The sequence below is a fragment of the Crinia signifera genome, chromosome 3 (assembly GCF_055691185.1).
Source record: "Crinia signifera chromosome 3, ASM5569118v1, whole genome shotgun sequence".
In the NCBI taxonomy this organism is placed as follows: Eukaryota; Metazoa; Chordata; class Amphibia; order Anura; family Myobatrachidae; genus Crinia; species Crinia signifera.
Genome location: NC_139219.1, coordinates 212,170,814 through 212,191,860, shown reverse-complemented (window position 1 = coordinate 212,191,860; position 21,047 = coordinate 212,170,814). Strand labels below are relative to the sequence as shown.

The following is a 21,047-nucleotide window of genomic DNA, read 5'->3' as shown; positions in this document are numbered from 1 at the left end:
AGCTAAAAAAGAGGTTGGATAGTTCACTAATGCAACAAGAGATATTAAGGTTTTGGAGTGACCTGAACAATCCCCAAATTTCTTATTTTTAAAAATACAAGGCAAAACCAACCTGATTTTGCCTTGTAAAAGATTGTCTTTTAAAAAACATTAGAGATTGGCCAGCATCCCCCACTCCTGGCAAACTTGGACCCTATTAGGTATGCCCCAGTGTATTCTAGAAATGCAAGCAGTTTGTGTTAAAAAAGTTCTGGATGTAAAATAGAAAAATACCTAATATTAGAAGTTTGCCGATCAGCTCCTTTAATGATTACTTAAAAATTAAAAGAATTAACCAAGTGATCACACATGACAAATATAAATAGCATTTTACAATTGGAGAAATTTATTGGACAGCTGGTGTACTTTCTTTGAAAAAATACCCTGAAAAACTCATGGTGACCTTTATTTTGCATGCCGACATATTGCTTGTGTTGACTTTTGGACCATGTCAACCTTTTTCATGTGTCAAACTACTGCCTGTCAAACCATTGTGGTCAACCTAATGACTGTCAACCTAGACACTGTCAACCTTAATACCACATACCGTCCTCTAAAGGGCATAGACATATCCCAGTACCTGGTTTCCATTCTATTACATTTCACTGGACTTTTATACACACTGAGCACACACAATATCATGAAATATCAAATCTCATTGTTGGGTCTGGGCATGCATGACTATAACACAAAGGGCAGGATGTACCAAGCAAGGGTGATACACCGAAACGTGCCGATGCTCATCGCATATGTACTAATATATATACGATAAGCAACACAATAGGCAGCTCTCCTGATAAGAGCTGCACTTTTGCAATCCCTGTGGCTGTCTGAACTTCCTCGTTTCTAATGGGGAAGTCCAACTCCACATGCTGGCCACGGGGCATGCTGGGAGGGATCTATGTCGGATCCTTCAAACAGCAGCCCATAAGTGAAGTGAAGCCCATAGGATTCTACGAGTTTACACCAGCTAGATGAAACCCCCACAGCAAAGCCCCGCTGGGAGCGGCTTTAGTGAATTTGAAAATGCGGTAAAAACCCTGCATTTTTAATAAAAAAAATGGAGATAAACAAATCCTTTTAATTAACATGATTTATTTTGCTTAGAAATCTCTTTACCAGATACTGCACAAACTAATTTACTATATACCAGATTTGTATATGTTTTATCAATCATTTTGAGTAAATGTGTAGTGCTTTCCTGTAAAAATAAAAGGCAAATAGCTTTGTTCTTCAAACTCAGAATCAACTACTACTGGATGAATACTAGATACTTACAGACACAAACTGGTGTTTGTCCTGACCATTTGTGATCCTGAAGGCATATACGAACAGATGTGCCTACTAGACGAAAGCCAGGATTACACTGGTAGACAATAGTGTCTCGATAACTGAAGCCATCACCACTTATATGTCCATTTACAATAGGGTCAGGGGAACCACAATGGCCAGCTGTAAAGCAATGTAAAATACATATACAGGGTCAACTCCATCCTTTTCAAGTAAAAAAAGAACAAATTAAAAAGGTATACTAGTAATACTGTATTTGAAAATCAAAAAAGGCAATGTAACATATCAAACAAACACTCCCTTCCCTTTTTTAAGATATCTAAGTTATAAATACAGTCTCTGTTATTAACATAGAAACATAGAAACATAGAATTTGACGGCAGATAAGAACCACTTGGCCCATCTAGTCTGCCCCTTTTTTTAAACATGTTACCTCAAACCATATTTGATCCTTATTTTTTTGTACGGATATCAATATGCTTATCCCAAGCATGTTTAAATTGTACTACTGTATTTGCGTCTACCACCTCTGTTGGGAGGCTATTCCACTTATCTACTACTCTTTCTGTGAAAAAATTCTTCCACACATTTCCCCTGAATCTTCCTCCCTCTGGTTTCAGTGCATGTCCTTGTGTTCTGTTGCTCCTCTTCCTGTGAAGAATGTCTCCCACCTGTACCTTGTTAAAGCCCTTGATATATTTGAAAGTTTCTATCATGTCCCCCCTTTCCCTTCTCTGCTCTAAAGTATACATATTAAGATCTTTTAGTCTTTCCTGGTACGTTTTGTGATGTAGGCCATGCACCATTTTAGTTGCTCTTTGTACAGTCTCTAATGTATTTATATCCTTCTGGAGATATGGCCTCCAGAACTGAACACAATACTCTAGGTGAGGTCGTACCAATGACCTATACAGTGGCATTATTACTTATTTCTTTCTACTGCTGATACCTCTCCCTATGCAACCAAGCATCTGACTTGCCTTCTTCATTGCTTTGTTACATTGCCTACCTGCTTTTAAGTCCCCTGAAATAGTGACACCTAGATCCCTCTCTTCCTCAGTAGTTTCCATTATAGTGCCATTTATACTATATTGAGTCTTTGGATTTCTGAGACCCAAGTGCATGATTTTGCATTTTTTGGCATTAAACTGTAGTTGCCACTCTCTTGACCATTTCTCTAATCTTATTGGTTGGATTGGATACTGTACATTTTATTGTCCAATATTTTATTTCATGTTTGATGCGTTAATATTTTTGTAATAAGTTCAAAGCTTTTAATATATTTATACATTTAGGGGAAATGATGCTAGGTGAGATAATGTAGCTACATGTGCAGTATCCTTGCCTACCTCTTTTGTTCAAGGACTTTTTGCTGGTACATTTCTGGTTAGTTGTACACTGGCTGATATATCTGATGGCATCTATATTTATCATTACAAAAATCAGGACAGCAATTTGGATCCATTTGAGAATAGTTCAGTTCTGGTGGGATGCTATTGATATTTGAAATATCATATAAATTGACATTGTATTTATTCACATTCTTTTACATTGATGCCAGAATAAAATAAATTTTGCAAAGTTATAGTCTGTAAACATTCCCCATATAAGTCTGATAACCAGAAAGGAGGAAGGTTAGGTTATTGGTAGCATATGAAATAAATATAGAAGCCAAGTGAGTATATAAATTGTAAGATTCCTATTCTGCCAAACCATAAGTATATAAGAGGTTAGTATCTTAACTATTCAGCAAAAGAGTGGATTTAGAATTATATACAATTAAGGGACTGCAATTTTGTCAGTTTGGTGGGGTTGTATGTGAAAAATATATGTGATCATTTATATAGAGTAATATTTCAACTTGAACGACTTTTTTGATATTTCACAATTTCAGTAGTTCTTTAATGGGGTTGTTCCGATAGTTCTAATAAGGTGTTCTATCACATACTGTAGCCATGCCCTGTTATTAATCTCTTTATCCTATCTTTAGATGACATTATCACAGATATTGAAGACCAATTATGGAATATAATTATGCACCAATTGGTATAACAACATGTATGGGTGCTAAAAGTTGGTAGGTGTCTCAGACCTTGCATATTTGGCTGCACTCAAGGGAATGGATGGTGTCTGCACATCAAAGATCATGAAATATATTTTATAGATACATCCACAAATTAGGAAACTGCCCTTATAATCTACAAGCATGTCTGAATATTGTGACAGGGAAAATTGTGTTTTAATCACTTTTCCATACATTACAAACATGTTACTTTATTGTTAACATAAATGTTAAATATATTTACCTAGACACCGAGTTTCAGTGCCACTCCACAGACCATTAGCCAAACACTCTCTTACATGGGAGCCAACAAGAGTGTATCCAGAGTTACAAGTAAATATTGTAGTTGCTCCATAAACATTCAAAGTTCCAATCCTGTTACCATTTGGTGGTGTAGGTAAATCACCACATGAAATAACTGTGGAAACAAATTAACAATCCTCTGAACAAAATGTATTTATTCACTCAGTGCATAGCTATACAGTGAAATCCTCAGTCATTCTGTCTAATAGGCAAGCATGGAAAAGTGCTGCGAATGCGGGGCGCAAGAGTCTCTCATGCGCACGCTTCTTATTCTTGATGATTTGCACATCGAGGTGGGGTGCTCGGAGCAAAGATAATCATGGCTCCATTTGTACATGAGAGAGAGAAAACTGTTGAATAATGCATTCTTAACGCTGCTGCTAGGCTCATCTTCCTCTCCCGCCGCTCTACCTCCGCCTCCCCCCTCTGTTTATCTCTTCACTGGCTCCCCATTCCTTTCCGAGTTCTCTTTAAACTCCTCACCACCACCTACAAGGCTCTCTCCTCCTCCACAGCTCCCTACCTCTCTTCACTGATCTCTATCCACACTCCCTCCCGTCCTCTTCGCTCCATCGCTGACCGCCGACTGACCTCTCACCTAATCACCTCCTCCCACTCCCGTGTCCAAGATTTCTCTCGCGCTGCCCCCCTGCACTGGAACAACCTCCCGCCACCCATCAGGCTATCTGATTCCCTTACCTCCTTCAAGCGCTCCCTCAAAACCCACTTTTTTCGACTAGCCTATCCCTCCTCCTAACCTCTTTTGATCCTCCTATCCTGCCTCCGTTCCCCTCCGTTCCTACTTATCCTATTGTATTTCGTTCGTCCACCCACCTATTTTTAGTATGTTAACTCTTATGAGCAGGGCCCTCCTTCCTCACGTACTCACCCTACCTCATTACCTCACCTGTGCTCCTGTCCTGTTCTTCCCTTCCTCTACTTCATCTTCGGTCTCCTTGACTATTTTGACACCTACTTCTGAACTGATGCTGATTTTAGTTCTACCAGCTATACCCCTATTTATACTGTATCTTTCTACACACCCTGTACGTTACCTTGTAATTTTTTTTTTTTTTTTGCTATGTACGGCGCTGCGGACACTTTGTGGCGCCTTATAAATAAACGTACTACTACTACTACTATTCTGCATTTGGATCCACTAGAGTGAACTTCTGGCCTCCCAGCCTTATATTTTTTTGAAGCTGCTTATTGGTCCTTGATGTTAACACCGATATAAAAGGTGTGAGAAACGTGAAACTTGGTGACATACGCCTGGGCTATTGCATTTTTTGTTCCGATATTTGGCGATATATTTACATCGGTGCAACTTTAGCTGAAATACACAGCTATTTATTTGGTCATTTAGAGACGCTCCAAGAAGATATATATCTGTATGGGTCTTGCTTGAATATAATATCTATGGTTTGACCAATTGGATACACCCCTAGAAGTGCTATCGCACCTTATTTCAATCAACATCCAAAGCGCCCCTGATGAAGTCACGTGGGTGACGAAACGCGTTGGGCCTGTTCCATACTGTGGATTGTTAAATTATTCTATGAAATGGCTGTGTAACTCTTTGTGATTTATTCTAAGCCTTATCAGAGGCTTTTTATTAAATATTTATGTTTTAATGAGAAAGTCGTGTAATTTACCTTAGCGCACCCTGATCTTCTTTGTATTTCTGTCCGTCCCGGGTCTCAGCTAACAGGGATCCTTCAGAGGTGCAGCTTTGGGCTAATAGGGCGCGGTGTTGGGTACCCCTTGCCTTTCTTATATTTATATATATATATATATATATATATATATATATATATATATATATAGATAGAAGACAGGGGGGGGGGAAACAGCAGCACTCCAGGCGTCTTGTCACAAAAACACGATCAGGCCATCCAATATGGACAACGTTTCATTGCTTTTATTTCAGCAATTTCGTCAGGTCATGGCATCAACCATGCCATGACCTGACGAAATTGCTGAAATAAAAGCAATGAAACGTTGTCCATATTGGATGGCCTGATCGTGTTTTTGTGACAAGACGCCTGGAGTGCTGCTGGTTTCCCCCCCCCCTGTCTTCTATTCATTTATTGGAGCGGGCACCCGGCGCAGACCAGCCTAATACAGGGAGAGCCGGATCAATCCCATTGAACTATATATATATATATATATATATATATATATATATATACATACACACACGCACAGCTTGTATCTGTTATACAATAGTTTAGTAATTTACCCTTACCTACTAATTAACCCATCAAGCATCACATGTGGTGTCATGGTTAGCATTACTGCCTGCTAGCAACGTACAGTGGGTTAAATTAACTGTGCAGAATTTGTACATTCTCCTGGTGCTTACATAGGTTTGCTCCAGGTACTCTAGTTTCTTTCAAAAATTCTAAAAGATACTGAAAGGTTACTTTGCTCCAGCCGAGAGGAAGGAGACTGATGCGCTCTCTGCTCCAGGGGACAATGCCAGAGGGGGAAATTTATGCTCCCCACTTTTGAAAACAAGATGTTAACTCATCTTATTGATGCCAAATCTTGCTTTGCCTCTTTAATGAGTTGAAGAAGTAAGTGTTATAGCAGTGAGATAATTAATCTACCTCTCAAGTCTTTATTGTTTGAATTAAGGTTTTGTTCAGAAACTAGGTATATGGAATCCCTAAGTATGGCAGGAATGAAAAAAACATTGATTTGCATCTACTGCTGGTAGTACAAAGCCTTTATCTCTGTGGTAATGAATAATTATGGTAATATAGTGGATAATACGAACTTGAAAAGTTTGAATTTATACATATTTGATCCCTACCCATACAACTTGGTTTGACATCTTCTCCACTCCATGTTCCATTAGCTCTACATTGTAGAAGTCTCAAACCTCTTAGATAATAACCAGGACTGCAACTCAGCAAAACTTGTGATCTGTATTCATTTAATGAACCTGAAACCAGCTGCCAGATGACGTGTTCGGAGAGTTGAGAATCCAAGCTTGAACAAGTAATAGCTGCAAAACAGCACAATAATTGAATATTAATATTTTCCTGAAAATATGTATTGCCAATAAAATATTTTCAAGTACACAATGAAACAGTATGTAAATATTTATAAGGCACAAGAGTTTTATGCTTTCAACTGTAAAAATATATTACTGCAAAAATATATTTATATATTCAAACTGTAAAGATGCAAAATAAGTGGTGCATATACTGTACCATACCACCGAGAGCATGTTTGGGGAACCCAGTTCACTCTATCTATCTATCTATCTATCATCATCATCATTATTATTATTAGTAGTAGTATTATTATTAGTATTAATAATAACAATAATTTTATTAATAATTTTATTATTATTATTACTTTTATTTACTAGTATTATTTGTGTTTAATTATATGTCACCACGAGTACCGCAGGGCTTTACAGACATAAATTAGCATAAATAACGCCTTACAGTACAAGGCAAGGTAAGGATGATTAATTACGTTACATTGTTTCGTGAAATAGTGACCCAGTAAACTATCTGGGAGCTTCTCTGTAGTTAAATCATTTGATCTATTCTGTATAGTTGCAAGGTGTTTAGACAGTTTAGCATATCAGCACGAGTAGGGTGTGATTATTCCTAAAGTGGTCACACGCGGTTCGTGCTTTAAAGATTTTGCACACCATTATTTATGTTATAAAGCTATGGGTAATGTTTTATATAATCTTCTGTTTATCCTGGGACACTTTTAATTCCATCAAAACGGAACATGTGGGTTGCTCACATTTCATTTCATTTGACCTTCTGACAAAACCACCACCTGTTACAATTATGTATCCTGTAGGGCTCAATCACACTGAATGCACACAAAAAAAGACATTATATTATACAGTATGTATAGGAATCTCCATTATACACTAACGTTCAGTGCCTTCAAACCCATTTTCAAACACTCACTGATAGTAAAGAAATGAAAATTGTGTTACTACCTGTTGAATTTGCAGTATACAGTATGTTTCTTAAAATGACAGTTATAGTTTGTATTCCCATTTCCCTAATTACATTATACGTTTTGTAAAATGTCATCTGTTTTGTCATTCTTTTTCTTTGTGAAAGCATTTATTCCCTTTTCTGCATTCTAAATGTCTTGCTCAACTACAGTATGCTGGTCACAGACACTTCAATCTGAACACTTAATTGAGTCATGTCAAATCACATTGTTAGCACTGATCATGTACAGTTTGTATATGACAATCAATCCAATGTAATCAAATGCTGATTACCTTATTGACTGATAATCAGTCTACTGTGTGTTCATCTGAAATCATTTTGATTGAAGTATATTGTGTGCATATTGTAATTGTGCAATGAAAATCCCACAATCTGCAATTATCCTACACTGTGCATGCACTAAAAACCACACAGAGATTATTGGAATGGGACAAATAAGTTTGGGGAAATTATGTGTGCTGCCTCAATTGTGTATTGCAGTGATTATGAACAAATAAAATGTTTTGCTTTGAGCCAAAAATTGCATGTGATTTGATTTTATTTGTTCTGTTGTATATACAAAACCTTTATGGAGAAAACTCCTATTGTGATTAGTAGATTTATTAAAAAAACAAACAAACAGGAAACAAGTTAAAAAATTTTTTATTACTTTAAGCCTACAGTCATAGGCGTGTGAAGCACATTTTATTAGGAGGTGCACCATCCAAGGGTTGAGCCTAGTACCACCTATTGGGCATGTACAATATAACACCACCCATTGGGTGCGTCTAACACTGACAATCTACCATCATCTATTGGCACTTGCTACAATATTAAACGTCTCTCAGCCACACCATAATCTCCTGCCTATTTCAGTTTTAATCTTCTAATTACTCTGTGTAACAGTACATGCAAATAAAGTCAAAAACATTTATGGATGACGCAGGTATGTAGTGATATGTCAATGGTCTAGTGCAATTAACAATGCAAAACACACAATTGTTTGATTGGCACTTATTTTTATGGAATACAAGACTAAAATACAAAAGTCTTTGGCAATAGGTACTGTATGACTGGTATTGCTAGCGGCAGGGAGTGTTCATAAGAGTTGGCACAGCATTATACTGTATACTTTAGAGCAGAGAAGGGAAAGGGGGGACATGATAGAAACTTTCAAATATATCAAGGGCTTTAACAAGGTACAGGTGGGAGACATTCTTCACAGGAAGAGGAGCAACAGAACACGAGGACATGCACTGAAACTAGAGGGAGGAAGATTCAGGGGAAATGCGAGTAAGAATTTTTTCACAGAAAGAGTAGTAGATAAGTGGAATAGCCTCCCAACAGAGGTGGTAGACGCAAATACAGTAGTACAATTTAAACATGCTTGGGATAAGCATATTGATATCCTTACAAAAAAACAAGGATCAAATATGGTTTGAGGTAACATGTTTAAAAAAAGGGGCAGACTAGATGGGCCAAGTGGTTCTTATCTGCCGTCAAATTCTATGTTTCTATGTTTCTATTAGGGGGTGCCTGTGCACCCCTAACACTCAATGTGCGCACGCCTGTGCCTACAGTACTGTAGATATTAAAATATGTAAGATATAAAGGGTGATATCCAAGTTCCTGCAAAATTCTTTTGTATGTGAAAAACAGAGGTTTTATATTATTATTGATGATTTTTTTTCCAGACTATCCACAAAGGTAAAAAATGCTACAAATATCAAGAAAAACACATATGTTCTATGCATTAAGATATATCTATATTACAGGCCCATTAGAGCAAAAGTTCTCATTGAGGCCCTTGGGCGACACAGTATTCAGAAAATGCATCCATCTGTCCTCCTGCTGTAGGAGAACTCTATCTATCTATCTATCTGTCTGTCTGTCTGTCTGTCTATCTATCGAAAAAAACCTAATTCTAAAGATAAGGTCCAGTCACTGCAAACAATACATGTATAAGTGGGAGCTCCCAACAACAGTGATTCTTCTCGGTTGGGGTTGTCTTTGGAAAATGAAAAATAACTCTTCAACCCATTTCACTTGAGAAAAACTTCCTGAGAAAATAAAACATGCTTTATTTGCAACAGTATAGGCACCATCTTGTCTTGTTTTTTTTGTCCATTTTGGACAGTTTAATGTTAGAATTACTACCCAATAGAACTGAGGACATGGGTTCAATTCCTATCATGGCTTTGTGGAATTGGTATATTCTCCCTGTGCTTGCATGGGTTTCCCCACTTCTATTTCTTCCCATAATCTAAAAATATACTTGTTTGAATGTGTGTACATGTAATAGAGAGTATAAATCAGGCCTGGCAAACTTGTGGCTCTCCAGTTGTTGTAAAAGTACACATCCCAGCATGCACTACCACAGTTTTACCATTCACATAAAGAAAAAATGTGGTAAGGAATGCTGTTTCACAACAGCTGGAGAGTCACAGGTTGGTCATGCCTGTTATAGATTGTTAGCTCCATTGAAGCAAAGACTTACGTGAATTTCCAAATATTCTCTGTAAAGCACTGTGGATTATGTTTGCATTATATTAATAACTGTTAGTAATAATAATCACACAGAAGGTGCAGCTATATTATAATTATTTAATTATAGTTTATTTATTGTATTTGACTACAGGTTGAGTATCCCTTATCCAAAATGCTCAGGACCAGAAGAATTTTGGATAATGGGTTATTCCGTATTTTAGAATATTTTTTATATTTCAATGATGTATCTTAAGGTATCTTGCATTTATGTTGTATAAACACATCAAACACATGAAATACACACATACTGTATATATTATATTTGTGCATAAAACAAGGTTTCAAAATATGAAAAAAAGTTTGTGTACAATCACAGGTGCTGAATTTGAATGCCAAGTAATCATTGTCTTGCACATATTTAGTGCCAGTTACAGATCATGTCCCCAGTAGTGCTGTTACAGATGTCCCCAGTAGTGCCAGTTACATATCATGTCCCCAGTGGTGCTGTTACAGATGTCCCCAGTAGGCTTTTAGCAAGAAATATTGGATTTGGATAACGGATATTTGGATAAAGTGTACCCAACCTGTATTATCATTTGAGAGTTGACACTTTCTGGTCACCTCTGGTGCTCTGGTGCAACTACTCTGCTCCTCCCATGCCAAAACCCACATACTGAAATGCTTACCCTGACTTATCTATTCTGGCAGATGTGCATGTCATATGTAATGTGCATGGTGCGCATAATTACCTAATTATACCAGGCTACAATTTAATTATAATCAATCATTAGAATTCATTAATATATAGACACATACATTTACACAGTGCTGTTTATAGAATATATGTATATGTATAATTCATTTTGATCCTTACTGCATCAGAGATAACAATCACTTGGTTAGCACATCCCCAAGAAAGTGTTAGAGGCCGCATTAGCGGTGCTTGCTGGCGCAGCTGGGTCCTGCAGCTCTGGTCCCGGCTGTCCATCTCCTGAAGAAGGCGTGTGAACACGTCGAAACTAATTGAGCCTTAGCTCTCCAGCTTCAGCAATCACTTGGAGAGCCATACCCCTTCATACCAGCTCCAGACACCTATTGGACATCCCACCAGACCTTTTTCCGGACCAGTTTAAACCATTCTATTGGTTTCCGCCATTGAAGTCTTACTCTGCAGCATCAAGTTTGGTATTCTTCTACCTAAAAACTGCACCATCCATCAAACGAGTGACGATTGGGCAATCATCACTGGGTAATCACCGGGACTCCACTATACCCTTGTCATCAAGGACAACTGAACTGTCTGGTAACTATACCACATCTGGTGTTGATTTGGACACAAAATTGATCTTTCCCAATATATTTGAATGCCAGCTGTAAAAAATTATTTTTATACATTGAATTTTTTATATCAATTCCCCCTTTTTTTATCTTATGGGAATTCTCATATGAAATGTTCATTGTATGTTATAATATTTTTTTTATTTTCATTTAATAAATCAAATCAATTTTATTAGATATTTGAATAAAATTCACTTCAGAAAAAAACCTAGCGCTGTATCATACACTTTTTTCTTCTTCCTGGTCCCTGAAGAAGTAGCTGGGAAGATGCTTCACTGTCGGTCCCGAACTTCCGGGCCGGGACGTAAGTGCTCCAGTGGAGCCTGGTTCCTTGTTCTTTATTTCTGCGGACAAGCGGCCCTTATCCTAAGTTATTATTATCGTCCTGGTCCAGCTCTCCATGATTCGGAGAGACCCGCGGCTGTGGGTTCATGCCTATTTTTGTGTTGGCATGTATTTTGTTTGGTGGCGCCCCATTATTGCTTTGTCCAGTGCCTGTGACTTGGTCACACTCCCTGTCCTTGGCCTCGTGCTGTTAGCCAGGGTGTCCTGTCAAGTTAGTGCCTGTAGTTAGATCTCCTCTTGGTCCTGTCTTGGGCAGTCGCCCTAGACTTGTCCAACTGTAAGACCTAGTTGCATCGGGGTCGGAGCGGGCTTAACTCACTCCTTCGAACGTGGCGACTACAGGAGAAGCCTAGCAATCCGCAGTCTAAGGTCACCTGCCCGAGAAGGCCAATAGAGTCAGTGTAGGGTGCGCCTTGGCCATCCTAAACAGCGGTCACAGCTGAGGGCTCAGCCCACCACCATCATCCTCACATGCCTGTCCTGGTATTCCAACGGTGGGTTCACACCCAGATCCATAACAAATGATAGCTCCGTTCCCGTGATGGGTTTCCTTCACGGGGTAACCGGCATCTGACGTCACAGTCGGGCGCCGGACCCGGGACCCTTTCGGCGGGGCAGAGTATTACTATCTAATCTGAACCCAGATGAGAGCCACTTTATTTACACTATTTAAATGATCTGTGCAAGCATATCTTCCCTTTGAGAAAGGTGCTTATGGTACCAAAACAGTCCATATGGGATGTTTTGGCATTGGAGCTTATCTTGCAATGTATATTATGCCTTAGGGTGTGGACTGATTATGTCCTAAATACTGCTATGTCGTTCTTATGCTTATGATTGGATTTGTCTACATTTTTGAATATTGCATATAAAATTGATGAATTATACAAAGAAGTCCAGTGCTGGTTTTTCCATTAGGATTAAAACTACCGTTTGGATGAGATATATATGAAATTTATGACCGGGCACAGACACTGATTCTATTGAAGGCATTGTGCAGTATATTCTGTAATATATATATATATATATATATACAGATGGAGCCGCCATTGTTCATTGTCGGCGCCCGTCAGATCCTCTCCTCTGGCGAGTGCCGGCGATAGGGACTGGTAAGCGTCCCAGTATCATGGCGGACTGGGCAGCATCTCCCTGCCCGTCTCCGCTTCAGGGAACCGAACAGGGTTCGGGGGGGGAGGGTCGGGGTGGTGAGGGGGACCGACGTCGGGGGAGGCTGACACTCAAGACAAAAAACATGGAGACCGGACATTTTTCAGTCAATGGGACATATCCATTTTCATCAGGACCCTCTTTTTTGTCTTGAGTGACGCCATATTTACTAGAGAATTTTATAGTTATTTTATAAAATAGTTGTAGTGAAATAACTGTGTAATATTCGATAACTTCGAAATAGCTGCTGCAGAAGTTTAAATGTTTCTTAGAACACAGTGAAGTTCTTATGTAAATGCAAGCATCTTTGGCAACCATTTCAACCAGGGTGAGAATGATGAAATAAATGGATGGCAATTCAGAAGTCAGCAAATCAACATTTGAAAGAACTATGTACAAAAGGAACCAGAAATGAAATGCTTTATCCTCTAGTCTACTCACAAGTCAGTGAGTTATTTGGTACAGGAAAAAAAATGTTCCTTATCCTCCGCATGCAATGCTGGCACACAACATTATGCCTATATAAAGAAATGAAACTTATGATCCATTATCAGGTTTATGCAGATGCTGAATCCACAAAATTAATCTACAGTACACCTGGTGATGTTGAATTTTAGGAGCATCATAGCATATTTGAAAAAGTCTGAATTCTGTTATATTTTCCTTATTACCAATTTATATCATTACATTACACTTTAAACTGACCAATAAATGATATACTGTAATAAATTCCTTAAACCATTCAAATTAAATCTTTCCAATTATACAGTACAGGTTCAGTATCAAATGCACGGGACCAGAAGCTTTTGGATTATGGATTATTCCGTATTTCATCGCACACATAAATTCGCACAAATATTTTAATAATATTTGTGCATGAAACAAGGTTCTAAAACATTAAACAAAGTTTGTGTACTATCTCTGCCACTGAAAATTAATGCCAAGCAATCATTTTCAGTTACATATCATGCCCACAGTACAGATGTCTCCAGTAGCTTTTTAGCATAACAAAAATACATTCTGGACACTATGGTTTTTCTGAATTATTTGGATAACTGATATTTGGATAAGGGATACTCAACCTGTAATACTTTCTTTACTTTGGGATCACATATAGTGGGACATAAGATGTCAATTACTTTACATATGTAGCTAGAAATAGAAAGATAGACTGCGGTAGAATACGGATATGAATATCCATTTAATTTGAACAATAAACAAGCATGTATGCTTACACAATAATTACAATATCTACACCAAATAATAGAAAATAAAAATAAAGATAATAAGTGAAAATAAGAATACAAAATATATGTAAATAAATTCAATTATATTTAAGTCAGCATTAACAAAAATCACATCTGATAGTAAAAGATGCACTAGTGCAGTGGTTCCTAAACTGTGCGCCTAGGCTAGGACACTTGCAGGGGTGCCTCAGGTTGGTCGTGCAGGACCAATTCAAATTATTTATGATAAATAATTTCTGGACAAAACCAGTGCTGGTGGCTGCCAATCATAAAATGTGTACAATCAGAACCAAATCCTGCCCTTTACCACATAACTGAACCTAAGAAGCACATATAAACACAATCTACTTAATTTTATATATATATTTTGGGGCCTAGGGGTGCCCTGGAAAAATTCTGATACTCTAGGGTGCCGTGATTAGAAAAAGATTGGGAACCCCTGCACTAGTGCATTCTCATTTGGATGGTCAGTCTCCTGTTAGGGATGATATATAAGAAAGGGTTGGTTAGTACAGATGGGGCAGGTCCCATCTTGGCAGGGGATGGCGATGGCGATGCCAGCCGCCATCCCCTGCCAGCGCCATATACATAGTGAGAAGGGGACGTGCGCGCACGAGCGGCGCGCACGTCCCCTTCCGACAGCGCTTCCAGCCGCTCCCCCGGGTCACTGCCGGCTTGTCGGCGGTAACCCAGGGTCCCCGCCGCCTGTCCGCACCCCCCCTCGCCCCGCAGACGGAGATTGAGACGCGCGTGAGACGCACGCGTGTCTCAGTCAGATGGCAGGCCAGGCTGCTGGCGGATCACCAGCGGTGACATTCTGGTGATTCGCCAGCAAGGAAGAGGCCTGCCCCATCTGTATTTCTCATAGAAGAGAGAGCCCAATTCGGTTTTAGATATTACTTTGTCGACATGACTCATTTTTGTTAATGATTAACCAACTGTTAAATTCAAAATAAAAAGTCTGTCCTGCACAGTACTGACCTTAGTAGGAAGTACTGTGTGTTAAATAGTTAACACTTTGGCCCTTATTCAGATCTGATCGCAGTGCAAAATTGTTCTCAAAATGGGCAAAACCATGTGCACTGCAGGTGGAGCACAGGGAAGTGCGGTGAGGTAAATGGCTCAAGAGTTCCTGGCAAGTACCAGAGCCAGATATGCACACAATATATGAGCCATGGGGTACATGCCAGCATTATACACATGTGCAGCAGTATATATTGCAGGAGATTCACTGAGTTTTGATAAGAGATGTGCAGAACATGTTTGTACAATTCACGAATATCAAAGTGTTACAGAAATATAACACCAGAATACACAAGAGTCTCTATGAAATCAGAAAACATGGCTGGCAAAGGGACTAGTATGTTTAATATCTTTAGACACTTGTGTAATTTTATCATAAAGATCTAATTGATAGATTTCTGAAGTTACACTCTGAATACATATTTACATATGTACAGTATGCTGCATCTCCGGTATCATGTAAATTTGTCCAAATAAACAATGACAGTATTTCAGTGTCAGGCACAATAACAGAGAGAGGTGCAAAATTATTATATGTTATATTATTCATAAACAATACATTGTAATGAATTACTTTCACAGTGTCATTGGTACATTCAAAAATGTATTTTTTTTAAATCTAATAATGTTGCAAATTACCAGTATGCCCACACCTGCCATTTACTGCTTATTGGGGCTGATTCAATTCAAGTGATGTTCGTTTGCGATGTGTAGCTGCATATATCAGTCAGAACTATGTTAAATCAACATCACTAATTTTCCTGCCCTATCCATGGGGATGCAAGGAAAGATGAAAGATGGCGCCACTAGGATGTTCTGCTGTTATGAGCGTTCTGGTAGACCATCTCTCCCAATGGATCAGATCCTACAAATCGGACTCTCAGTTCAGTTGGAAAATATGTTGTTGTTTTTTTATTTGCTATAGCTGCAATGCTAATAAAGTAAAGAATGGAGAGGTCAGTACACAGCAGATGCTGGTAGCAACATCATCATGTATCTTTACAACAGACCTCCTGTAAAGGAAACACCTAATAAGAAGCATATCTAGTGATGCTTTTTAGGCTGCATCGCCAAAGAGTTAAGCCCCCCATACACGGTCCGTTTATCGGATCCGTTCTGTGCTTAAACAGCACACATCGTATCGGATCGCATCCCTTGTGCATGCACTGCGATCCGTTACGATGTTTACCTAGTACAAAAAGTATGTGCAGCACATACTTTTTGTACCGTACTATGTGATGAGCGGGAGCGCGCATTGCATAGTACAGAACGGATCCGGTCCACAACGGACCGTGTATGGGCTCCTTTAGACTTTTGTGTACCTATGCTTGCCAACCCTCCTGCTACCTCTCCAGGTATAAGGGTTCCCAAGTCAATGATATTGATTCATTCTGACATGTATGTTCTGAATGCATTGGTGTGTATATAGAGAAGAGAGCCTACTTCGAGTCTAACACAGGCACCCTCCTCTGTTAAACAACTCTTATCTGCAAGAGATGTATATTTGCATTGCACAAAAACTGAGGTATCCACAACCTCTAAATATGCTGATATTCTGATTTGGTAGACAACATTAGCTTGTACCACATATAAATATAATTTGTGTATAATTAAAGCCTGTGCATGAAGATGAAGGCAATCCACATGTACTATACATTTACTGCACCAAAGGCAAATGCAGGATATGTGTGGAAGGATTACCAGAAAGGGGATGGAGCCAAACATGAGAGAGTGGATGATTGTGATCTTCTTTCACAATAAATGTAAAAATATTTTATTTAACTGAACTATGCATTCTGAATCTATCCTATCTAAGGAATTCAGATACCGTGAGTGCGTGATACACATTATCATTTTCATGCATAAATTTTTGTTTAAAAAAAAAAGGATCAGTTAAATGCTTGTTCAATGTTTATTTGATAAAATACTCTTTTCTGAGCAGCCAGAATATTTTTCTTATCCCTTTCCAGCCATTTATAATTTTAATGGGTTCCAGTGCAATTTATCCAGTTCTTTGTAGGAAGTCATATAGCATCTCTATTGTGTGGGCAGCCAAAAGTGGTATTATTTATTTATTGATTTATTAACAGTTTATTTTGTTGAAAGCCAATTAACCTATGTGTATATTTTTGGATTGTGTGAGGAAACCGGAGTACCCGGAGTAAACCCACGCAAGCACGGGGAGAATATACAAACTCTGCACAGTTAGAGCCATGGTGGGAATTGAACCCATGACCTCAGCGCTCTGAGGCAGTAATGCTAACCATTACACCATCCGTGCTGCCGTGGTATGTCACAAGCCTAGGGAAATGAAAATCACATAAAAATATAGATAAAAAAATATTACCTAAGGACAATCAATACTCAGCATATTTTTAAATACAATAGATTTTAACTATCAAATAAAATTATAAATGATAATATACTAGCTGAGGTACCCGGCATTTCTTGGGTTTGGTTGTAAAATTCCTTGAACTTTATCCTTCTCTTGTTCCTTCTCTTGTTTTAGGCTTGACAGCTCTTCCAAAAGACCCAGGAGGTGGCTGTTTAATGTCATCTGAAGTTCTAATCCAAATTCATCCAGTTGACAGCCCTGAACATACTCCCCATGCCCATAGTGTGCATGGTATACACCTTTCTGTGGTCAGCTCCCAAACCTGACCACGTTTTCTTAAACCCCATGTCCTCTACAGGATTGGGGTCTTAGTGGCTGTGAACCTAATCTTGATCCAATCTCCAAATCAGCCCAACAGTGTCTGAAAGCATACCGGACTGATACCCATAGCATGCCTGGCATACACCTCTCTGTGGTTGGCTCCCTGATCTCACCACATTTTTTCTCTTAAACCCCATGTCCTCTACTCCCTCTATGTTATGCAACTGTGCCATATCTTGCTTTTCTGACTCACTTTGTGTAGTGAAGGGTCGGGATTGGGGTGTTAGTGGCTGTGAACCTCATCTAGACCCAATCCAGCCACCGCGCAGTTTAATCCAGATCGGTCCAACAGTATCTGAATGTAACATAAAGATACTGTAGTTTATGTTGAAATAAGATCTAGATGTTAAATCCCCTTTTGATTATTTTTTTTAAATTCTTTTCCACTTTTGGCTAAATAATGTTGATCGGGTTTTCCCCAGGTTGTTTTTATCTACAACACCCCTTCTTCTGGAAGAGCGTTCCATATGATTACTGCCCTAACTGTTTCAACAATTCCATCATGGGGCTATGATGTTTTATTGTTGATACATTTTCCAAGTGATCAATGTATGCATAGAAATGCTAGATATTGTGTTTAATGAAACTTTTTTAAAATAGTACACTATCACCAATGTCCAATATCGGGATCTTTCAGGTATTTGGTTGTGTTTTTGTCACATCTTAAGGAACAATAACATCTAGAAGTGTTGTGTGAAAAATACAGTATGATAGGCTTTGTGGAGGTGGTAAAGTGTTCATATAAATACCACTCCAATCAACCCTTCAGCCAAGTGAAAAGTTTTGCTCTCCCAAAGATTGCATTTTTATTAATATTGACATCACAGTGGTGAAAATTGGTGAAAATAAAATTCACACAAATGTAGAAGGAGAAATATGGATTTTGTGTTATGATCAATTTGTTGAAAATAACCTTCAAGTATAATGTAAATGTAAAACACCTAAATTCAAGATATTGGCCCTTATTCTAGTTGATTCAGATGGATGCATATTTTGGACAGGAACCGAGTGGTCAGGCAGCACCGAGTGCTCCAGATCACTTGGACATTTTTCTGTATGAAAGCAGGAATATGGGCGGGCAGCTGACATCCGACTATGTCAGTCATCACGGCCACATTACAATACGTACGCCCAGCATTTTCATGGGAATGTAATGAGCACAAACAGCCCTTCATGCCCCTCTTCACCCCCTGCTCGAATGGTTCTGAATGATCGGTTTCTGCATGGACCTCACTTCGTGTTCGGACATGCAAAGCATTCGCACATGCGCAGATACGCCTCTGTATGTGCGCAAACTCCAAACATCGGACATCCGACCACACGCGGAGCCATCCGACTCAATCAGAATAAGGGCCATTGTACAGAGAAAGAACATACAGTAATTGACAGAGGCATATATCTACAGAATATAATGGTAACCTCCACAGTCCAATAGCCATTGCCTATGAATACTCAGATTCCAAACTGTGCTTTGATTTTAAACTAAGCACTTTGTTACTGTTTGACAGTAATTAACGGCATTATAGAGAAATTCACATGCATCTTACAAACAGTTAAAATCATTAAAACAAATCCTTAAACTATGGCTTCAAAGCAATTCAATGTCATGTTTGTGTAAACCAGAAACAGAACCTGGATATATGAATTAGTTGTTCCCATGATACTATCATAATATAAGGCCTTTAATCAATATAAATGTTCAAATCCCCCGCTAAACCCTCCTTTAATAGTGAGAACTAAATTAAACTGTCAAGGCCATGTAATTGTCTTTTCTTTCAGTAAAACTCTGATCACTGAAGCTTCAGAAAATAACAATGATGAATATCTCCTTTACAGGCATTTCAGTTTTTACAGTATTTCAAGTTCAATATGAACACAGAAGTTAGTGAGTCTGATCGATCACCTGATAAAATAATCAGGATTGGTAATAAGTTGTCCGTTGCTGTGAAATTTATTTTGTCACTTTTAATTTTGTGTTAGAAAAAAGATCTAACTTTGTAAGCCATTGCTTCTTAGTGGCTTCCTACAGTACCTCTATGTCTGTCTGTGATTACCCGGTTCGTCTTATAACTGTTGATTCCATTTGTAAAGTGCAACTGAATATGCTGCACTACAGTATATAAGAAACTGTAAATAAATAATCAATACTAGCGGGCTGGAGGAGAAAGTTTTGAGCGGTGTTCGAAGTCAGCGCAAAGCCTGGCATGCATAATCAGCCATTACTTTGAAATGGCTCACAGTTATAATTATCAATGGAAAAGAGAACCAGTGGGCGCCTTCTGTTTCTCTTTTTCTGTAAATCTTCTCTGTTGAGGGCGGCATCCCTATACCAGAGGGCAGCATTCTGTACAACACACACAGCACACTTGCCCCTAGCGCTCAAAAAACCCTACTTGATAATTATCAATGGGCCTGATTTTAGAAATTCATACACAAGGTGAGACTTTGCCTACAGGATATACAATCTTTACTATGTGATTTTCTATGAGCCCAGAACCATAGAAACTTGATTATAGTTACTTGAGATTTTGACCATGGGCCATTTTGACTACACTGGAGCACTAGCTTGTACACAATATAGAAAGGGACTAGCCGGTGGTTTCGCAAAGTCAGAGCAAGAAAAGCTGTGTTGGAAGCTAGCGGAGAATGGTCTCATCATACCTCTACATTGGTGGCAACTGTTAATTATGCTAAGAGGGCATTGTAACCAAAGCCACAGACAGAAATAGACACATGCATAGTACAGATCCTGCACTTGTGCCCATCAGCAAAAATTGGAGATACAGTACAATCTGAATGAGGACCCAAAACCAATGATACCCAACTTACAATAACCATATTATATTTCACACACAATATGGTAGAGCAGATATAATGTATTGTAATCAGAATTATTATAAATGTTCATTTTAACAACTTATACTCAAAAACTTTTTGGGGTTGAATGCTGCAAATTGCAATACTTTATATGCTGGCAAGAAGTTGACTTAAAAGAGATTTGCATGAAGGGTTCAGGCAAAAAATAAATAAATTGATCAGCATACAGTAGG

The 21,047-nt window shown here is 38.6% G+C and overlaps 1 protein-coding gene across 2 annotated transcripts in view; it reads right to left on the bottom strand.

The window, feature by feature from the left end:
* Positions 1–21,047, bottom strand: part of CSMD1 (CUB and Sushi multiple domains 1) — a 1,658,539-nt gene that overhangs the window by 138,892 nt on the left and 1,498,600 nt on the right. For both annotated transcript variants that reach the window (XM_083177358.1, XM_083177357.1), the window contains exons 51-53: positions 6,513–6,707; positions 3,636–3,809; positions 1,318–1,491 (exon numbers count right to left, since the gene is read on the bottom strand). In XM_083177358.1, the coding sequence (XP_083033484.1) occupies positions 1,318–1,491; positions 3,636–3,809; positions 6,513–6,707 (543 nt within the window). The remainder of the gene's footprint in view (positions 1–1,317; positions 1,492–3,635; positions 3,810–6,512; positions 6,708–21,047) is intronic.